The following is an 8,472-nucleotide window of genomic DNA, read 5'->3' on the forward strand; positions in this document are numbered from 1 at the left end:
TATGAGGATGCCTGTGTGAGTCTTCTAAATTTTCTTTGGATATGTAAAACATCTATTTTTATTGGCTTCCCCTCATTACAAGATTTTATGCTACAGCAATTTCTTTCCAGCCTCAGATGGGAATATATGACTGCATCCAATTCAAATAGGATGATACCAGAAAAAGAGAGGAGCAGAAGCCTGCAGGTTTTGCTGCATGAAGCCTGCTCCAGAAATTACTAGAAAAGCAAAGACTTCTATATACTGAGTGCAGTTACAAGCACAGGGTCACCCAGTCCTGGATCAGAAGCCCACACTCAGATAAACTCTAATCCTTGTAATTTGTCTTACTTAAGACTTTGCTTATATGAGAGCTCCATTAGAATTTCGCATACATAACATGAATAAAAATAATGAATACTTTATCTAAACAGGAAGAATATAACTTATGATAGAGTTTATTATTGATATCAGTTTATAGCACCTTCTTAAAGTGATCCTTATTACATTTAACTCTGGAATGGATGTTGATGAAGTACCATTTCTTCATGTGAGTAGATAGTATGGTACGGATATGTTTAATTTCAGAGCTTTAGTAGCCTGAAGATACTACTTACAAATACTTTCTTTGGTGAAAGGACTGGAAATAGAAAAGCTTTCTGCTGCATCATGTTTGCAATGGTGAAATGGGCAGGGTTGCTATAGCCCTACAACCTTGGCAAAATTGGGGAAATACGCCATCTACAGCTACCTCTGTGGTATTTCTTTTCTTATGCTTGTGTGTTTAATTTCTTCTACAAAGATAGTGCTGAAAACCATATCAAGAAATTCTGTCTGTTAGTACCAATGATGAAGGTGACTAAACATTTTTAACCTTGTGTTTATTGCATTTTTTCCCACATATGCAGTTATGCTAATATGCTAATGTTAAGAAAAAAAATCCACTAAGAATTAAATCCCTCTGGGTTTAGATTTTTTAAAATGAATTTTTAGTTTTTGGGCTAGGGGCTAAACATGCTGCCTACACAGCCAGCTGCAGCCACAAGGAATTCACACCAGTTTTATAGAAACGTTCTGTGTGAAAATGTGAGATGTTCCCAGAAAGGCTGAGTTATGTTTAAATAGGGGACTTGGAACCTTAACAAGTCCTTGGTAAATGCAATTCTAATAAAAAGTGTAGATGAAAACAATGGGGTGTGAATGATTTCGTGCTTGGAGGTAAATGCTTTACCTATGCTTGTAATTTTTCAGCAGTGGGAAACACTTGATGTACCATCCCCATCTGAATGCACACATCAATGCTGCGGGCATTTCGGGCGAGCGGGAGTCAGATTCAAATACTCATGAAGTTCAAGATCTGATCCGTTTATTGTACAAACCAGGTACACTTTTATAAGGCACTCTATAAGCGTGTGATAATATGATTGGCTATTTTACAAGCGTATAATAATATGATTGGTTAACAATTGTTTATTGGCAAGATTTCTGTTTCTACTTCTTCAGGCACGTAGGCTCTTTTCTGTTGTTTCCCAGCTCCTCTTATCGCGTCCTGCTGGCCCTGGTTTTGTGCAAGCACCTGCAATTTGTTCCTCCCTCTTCATTCCACTGTGCTGATCGTGCCCTCGTCTTATTTCTTCAGTATTTTTCCACTTGCTTCAAAGTTCAGTATAATCATTCAATACAGCAAAAGCCCCAACACCTCCCCCTTTCTTTTTAAATACAGCATTAATACTGCGTTCCATACAGCTTTGGAAACATTGTAAAAGACAAGGCACTAAAAGTAACAAAAGAATAACAAACAACAATATACTATGCAAAGCAGAAGCAAAAGCAATATTCATTAGACCTATTCCTAAAAATAATGCCATCATTCACATTTACAATGATGTTGTATTATATGAGATTCAAAACTTTTTCTGATAATGCGAACCCAGAAGATGAGTTCGTTTCGATATTCTGCTAAAAATATCTGTTCGAAGGCTTCATAAGATTGTAAGGCCTCGTTTATACCTGAAAAAGTAGGGGCATGTGTCCCAGTAAGAAGGGAAAAACCGCCGGAACCAAAACGTAGGATACTATACTGACAGGGTGGACACAGCCAAGAGTGTAAAACCTTCCGCCTATATGCTCCAACCCTTTTACAATATCCACAATATAGAGTAACTGTTGAATTACAAGAAGTAGCACATATAGGACAAGAATTTTCTGTTTCTATCGATCCTTGCCCAAAAAGATCCTGCAACGCACGCACGATACGGTCACAGTGTAACAAAGACAATTCACCGGAGGGTAATTGACATTGTATCTCCTGAGGTAACTGCTGCAAGATGGGCAGAATAATGTATGTTAACTTATCTACAAGCCGCTTTTCTTCATTTGGTCGTGGCGGTCGGAATAACCTTTCTCGATGCTGTGCCCACTGAGCCCACTGATCCCTCCTGTTCATTTAGGAGTCAATCCTGTCGTAGTCACCCTACTCTTTCTTTTCAGTGGGTCGGTTTTCAATCCACGGGCGAACCCATTTTGCCGGAATCCACTTGGTCACTGCCCCTGTGGAGATACATGCATAACCCCGACCCCACGTTAATAAATTATGAGGCCCTGACCAACAATTTGAGACAGGGTCAAATACCTGGACAGCTATGTCACGATTCGAAAAATCGTTGGGATTGTTAGAAAAGTGATAGAAAATCGGCTGTTCAGTACATTCCGTTCTGGGATTCAACCAGTTCAGTACATAGCATGCTTTTGCCACTATTACATGAGGACTCCTCTCCCCCTCTTTTCGAAAAACAGACAGGTAATGTTTCAATGATTGATGGGCACGTTCAATAATTGCCTGACCACCAGAATTATTCGGAATTCCGGTAACGTGCTTCACCTGCCATTGCAGCAAAAAGGTCTTTATTTTGGCACTAAGATATGCAGGGGCATTATCTGTTTTTACCATATCTGGGCGGCCCAGCACAGCCATGGCTGACGTCCAATGCTGAATACAGGCAACAGCATTGGTAGATTTATGAGCAGTCGCCCAAATAGCTTTCGAGCAGGTATCAATTGTGACATGGACATATTTAAGTACTCCAAATGGGGTGAATTCTGTAACATCAGTTTGCCAGATTTGTCGAGGTTGTAACCCTCTAGGATTTGTACCTTCCTGTTGAAGAGGTGCTAACCTGGCACAATCAGGACAGGCCGCTATGACAGTCCTAGCGTCTTGACGAGACAGACCAAACTGTTTTTGGAGAGACCGGGCAGATTGGTGAAAAAAGGCATGTGACTCTGTTGCTTGTTTTAGAGGAGAATTTTGTAATACTGGGGATGCCACCTGAGTGTCTATATAAGCATTACCTTCTGATAAAACACCAGGTAAATCCAGATGACTTCTGATATGCGTAATCCACCAAGGAAATTGTCTAAAATTTATTTCATTCCACATCTGAATAACTAGGGCCATAAGTCTGTCATTCGTGAAAGACCCTAAAAGGGAACGCGAAAGACGTGAAACTATTCCAACAACATATTTAGAATCACTTACAACATTAAGAGGGACATTGCGAAATTCCTGAAACACCATTAACACTGCTCTTAATTCCAAAACTTGAACTGAACCTTCCATTTGTTCTATATGAGAAATCCAATTGTTTCTGTCATCCCTATAGGCATAGCCACACTTTTGAGTTTTGCTACTAGCGTCGGTAAAAACCGTAAGTGCATTTTTTATAGGATTTTGTTGCTGTAAAGATTTTTCCTCCAATACTAAGGAAGTTTTAAATAAGGGATGATTGGGATAATGATTATCTAATTGAATACCTAGGGTTGCCACTGCAAAACACTCAGAAATCTGAATCCACCAGTCAGCCAAGGACAAATTTTTCACAGGTAAAATAATTTTTTCAGGGTCGCATCCTGCGAGAGTACGCAAACGTTGTCGTGCCTTCAGCAATAACTGTCCTACTGCATCCGCTCTAGTAGTAACTGTGGCTTTTAAGGTGTTACTGTGGAAAACCCATTCTAACAGAATCATAGATTGATCAACGGGCAATTGTGCTATTATAGCCACAATTTCTGTGTCTTGGTTATACACGAGTAGGGTAAATGGACAATTCAATAGTCGCCTGTCCACTCCAACATTTTGAATTTTCTGTGTAATTTTCTCTAGGGCTTTTTCAGCTTCAGGTGAAAGAGATCTGGGATCAGCGGGTGACAAGCCACCCTTCAATAATGCCAATAAAGGAGCCAAATCCATATTGGTAATTCCACAGAAAGTTCTTAACCATTGAATGTCTCTGACTAGTTTCTGGACATCGTTGACGTTTTTTATATTTGGGACACTAAGAATTTTTTGTGGCTGGATTCTTGTTTCTGAGATGCGCAGACCAAGATAATTCCAGGGCGCTAGTTTTTGTACCTTTTCTTTTGCTATAACCAATCCAAAGGTATGCAGACTCTGTATAAGTTCCTGTTCTTTTTCAGGGGCTAGTGTGTGAGGGCTGGCTATTAAGAGATCATCCATATAGTGATAGGTAATAAGGTTAGGATTATTCTCTCTCCAAGATTGTAGAGCTAAATCCACAAACCACTGACATATTGTTGGGGAGTTTTTCATACCCTGAGGTAGTACAACCCACTCATACCTTTTTGCTGGAGCGGCACGGTTTATAGCTGGTACTGTAAATGCAAATTTTTCACAATCATCCTCATGCAGAGGAATAGTGAAAAAACAATCTTTTAAATCAATAATTAATAGGTCCCAATTTTGTGGTAACATAGTGGGAGAAGGCAGCCCAGGCTGAAGGGCACCCATGTCAACCATTTTTTCATTTATTGCTCTTAAATCATGTAATAATATCAATTTTCCTGATTTCTTTTGAATTGTAAAAATGGGTGTATTCCATGGGCTAACAGAAGGTCTGATGTGGCCTAAATCCAATTGTTCTTGGACTAATTCTTGAATGTGTTGCAGCTTCTCTTGAGGTAAGGGCCATTGATCAACCCATACGGGAGTTTCTGATTTCCATTTTAATTTTAAGGTTGGGCGAGAGCTGCTATCAATGGCCCCAATCAAAAATCTGTAGAGATTCTCATTCCCCATTGGGAAAGTACATCTCTACCTAACAAGGACAAGGATGTGTGTAGGACATAAGGTTTTACCCATGCTTGATGTCCTTCTTGATCCGTGAAAAGAATGAAGTTTTTACTGACCTGTGTCAGACGACTTCCCCCAATGCCTGAAATGGTTGAACCCGCACTATCTAATTCCCACATGGTAGGCCAAACTGAAAAAGGAAGAACAGTAACATCAGCACCAGTATCAATCATCATTGAAACATTAGGAAGATTAACACCTTGTGGACCAGATATCTTAACATTACATTTTGGCCGCTCGGCACCAATAAGTTGACAAAAGGCAATGTTAGGCATACCCGTTGAGCCAAATGCACCTTGACCCCTGTCCTTTTCTCCTTTTTGAGGGACAGTAGCTTGGAATGGAATGAGCTGTGCAATAGTGCTTCCTGCTGGAATATGAACAGGTGGAGAAAAAACTTTTACCATAATTCCAATAGGTCCGGTATAATCGGCATCAATACAACCAGGAAGAACAAAAATCCCCTTTTTTGACGCAGAAGAGCGTCCTATAAGGAGTGCAGATAAACCATAACCCAAAGGACCACTAACTGTAGAAGGAAGTACATGTACCTTTTCATCAGTGATATTTACAGGTTCTGCCACGGCCAAATCGACTCCTGCGCTTCCTCTGGTGGCTGAATACAGCTCGCCGAGGCAGCCATGAATTTTGTTGGGTTCTGGGGATATTTCTTGGCCGTGTCCCTCAGAACGCGGCTGTTCCCGTTTCCCGGAACAAAGAGGGGTGTACCATCTTTTCTAAATTTTGAGCGACAATTGGCCGCTTTATGACCAAATTTTTGACAATGCAAACAATTTCCATTCAACAGAGACTTTCCTCCTATATTCTTTTTGCAGTCACGTTTAAAGTGACCTTCCTGTCCACATTGATAACATTTTGGCTTAGGACCCCGGTCCCCTCGGCCTTGTACCTTGTTGTTGTTTAGAGCTACTGCTAGAGCATTGGCATGTATTTTTGCCTTTTCCTCTTCCTCAACCAAAGGAGCCCTTGCGCATGCCTCTATCATTTGAGCGATGGATGCCCCAGGGGGTAAGGATGCTATAAGTTGCTTACAAGTGACATTTGCATTTTGTACAGCGATCTCTTTAGTCAAAATAATCTTGAGATCTGGAGTGACGTTAGGAGCATTATCAATGGCGTCTCTTAACCTGTCAACAAAACTAAAAAAAGATTCATTAGGTTTCTGCAAGATTTTGGTATATGGTAAGGTTGGTGTATGCAATTGAGGTAACGCCAAGAAAGCTGCTAACCCAGCTTGTTTCGATTGTTGTAACACCCTGGTATGTAACGCTGCTTGTGCAGCTCCATCACGATAAGGACCTGTACCCATTAAGGCATCTAACGATGCTAATCGTAAGGGATCTCCTTGTGGCAAATTAATGTTTTCTATAAGTTTCACCTCTAGATACTCCTGCCACTTTGCTAACCAAAGCATGAATGTTGTTGGAGACAGGATAAGCTCCATAACTGCTCTTAGGTCGGCCGGCACCAACTCAGTATACTTAATTAAGGCTGTTACTTGATTTCTCACTAATTTATTATTATGGCCATACTGCATTATAGCTTTTTGAATGCCCTGCACCAATTTCCAATCCAGGGGTTCCCATGTCGGCTGACCCTGTCGCAACACTACAGGGGCAGCTAGTGGGGTAAACGAAAAATCCCCTTCTATGATAATATTTTCTACCAGGCCCCTGTATCGCCTTCGAGGGTCAAAATTAGGGTCTATAGGTACCGCGCGCGCATCTTGTTCAATTTTATCCCCCAGAGCCTCTAACCCCTCAATTATAGCCTTATGGGCACTTTTATACGCCTTTTTAACATCTTTCTTTTTAGAGTCCTTGTCGAGCCTCTCCATATGATGTAGTAGGTCGGACATCTTCTTTTCCTGCTGTCGCAGCTCTCTCCGTAGTGCCAAATAAGGCGTCGGTGCTGCCTCGTCATCACTACTGCAAAGACTGCCACTTTCGGGAGGTAAAGGAGGCAGATTGCCAAACAGTTCAGGCTCAGTCTCCATTTCCTCCTCTGGTGGAGCTGTGGGCTGTGTTATTCCCATCCCAGCAGTCTCACATCCAGTACTCATAACTGCCGGTATTAGTGTCTGTCTGCCGCTTGCCGTTTGTTCCTTATCAGGACACCAGGGTGGCAATTCATCATCTAATCCCCACGCTATTCGTTCAGCAGTAGTCAGTACTGGATAAGCTTCAGATGTATAATTGGGGGGATTTTCACACGGAGGTTGCCCCTCTGGCTCTTCCTCCGACTGAGCAGTAGGATCGCCAGGAGGCCGCACTGCAGCTTTAACAGCTGCAGCGACTTGCACCTCGCCGCGTAACTGCGCGGCCATACCCCATACAGCCCGATACATGCGAGCCAAAGTCTTTACCCCCTTAGTCCCGACTTGCACAGATTCCCACAAGTCCTCTCCCACTTTCTTCCATGTTTCAGTACTATATACATCTTGCGTAGAAGCAAGGTAACCACGGCGGCGACTCCAACATAGCAGATCAATTACTGCCTGCCGTGAGACTGACGTTTCAGTTTTTTCTGCCAATTTCATTAAACTGTCTACAATTGCTTTTTCCACCGCTGATGCAGTGATCCCCATCCTGCTTGTTTCCTGACTCACCGGTCAGCCGTGCACGTTCCGCCTTTCTTCGGGCGCCCAGCTCTCTCTCCGCTGGCAGCAGGATCCTCGCCGGCTCCGCAGCTTGTAACACGATCCTTAACGAATCCTCCTGACTTTTCGACCGATCCACACGTCGGGGTCACCAGATGCTGCGGGCATTTCGGGCGAGCGGGAGTCAGATTCAAATACTCATGGAGTTCAAGATCTGATCCGTTTATTGTACAAACCAGGTACGCTTTTATAAGGCACTCTATAAGTGTGTGATAATATGATTGGCTATTTTACAAGCGTATAATAATATGATTGGTTAACAATTGTTTATTGGCAAGATTTCTGTTTCTACTTCTTCAGGCACGTAGGCTCTTTTCTGTTGTTTCCCAGCTCCTCTTATCGCGTCCTGCTGGCCCTGGTTTTGTGCAAGCACCTGCAATTTGTTCCTCCCTCTTCATTCCACTGTGCTGATCGTGCCCTCGTCTTATTTCTTCAGTATTTTTCCACTTGCTTCAAAGTTCAGTATAATCATTCAATACAGCAAAAGCCCCAACACATCAAGGGAGAAAATGTACCGCTTTTTTTGTCATCCCACACTTCTCCATGGTTTGAGTGTACTAAGATTTGGTATCGAGCATCTTCTGGAAATCATCTATACTCTGTTCTGGTAAGCTTGGTGCAAAGAAACAAGTCATCTAGCTGCTCCTGGGGTCCAAGCAGAAAG

General features: G+C 42.1%; 1 protein-coding gene across 7 annotated transcripts; it reads right to left on the reverse strand.

The window, feature by feature from the left end:
* Positions 1 to 2,462: 2,462 nt before the first annotated feature.
* Positions 2,463 to 7,902, reverse strand: LOC121090494. Of its 7 annotated transcripts, none has more exons than XR_005828589.1 (3): positions 5,406 to 7,694; positions 5,185 to 5,258; positions 2,463 to 2,529 (listed from the first exon to the last, which is right to left on the reverse strand). XR_005828589.1 is itself a non-coding variant. In XM_040599101.1 (2 exons), the coding sequence occupies exon 1, from the start codon at positions 7,686 to 7,688 to the stop codon at positions 5,697 to 5,699; it is 1,992 nt and encodes a 663-aa protein (XP_040455035.1). In that variant the 5' UTR covers positions 7,689 to 7,694; the 3' UTR covers positions 5,143 to 5,258; positions 5,680 to 5,696. The 7 variants fall into 7 exon arrangements, 1 of the variants encoding a protein (XP_040455035.1); XR_005828593.1 differs by lacking the exon at positions 2,463 to 2,529 and having other exon boundaries at positions 5,143 to 5,258; positions 5,406 to 5,498; positions 5,680 to 7,694; XR_005828594.1 differs by lacking the exons at positions 2,463 to 2,529; positions 5,406 to 7,694 and adding an exon at positions 7,758 to 7,902 and having other exon boundaries at positions 5,143 to 5,258.
* Positions 7,903 to 8,472: the final 570 nt, after the last annotated feature.

The sequence above is a fragment of the Falco naumanni genome, chromosome 1 (assembly GCF_017639655.2).
Source record: "Falco naumanni isolate bFalNau1 chromosome 1, bFalNau1.pat, whole genome shotgun sequence".
Lineage (NCBI taxonomy): Eukaryota > Metazoa > Chordata > Aves > Falconiformes > Falconidae > Falco > Falco naumanni.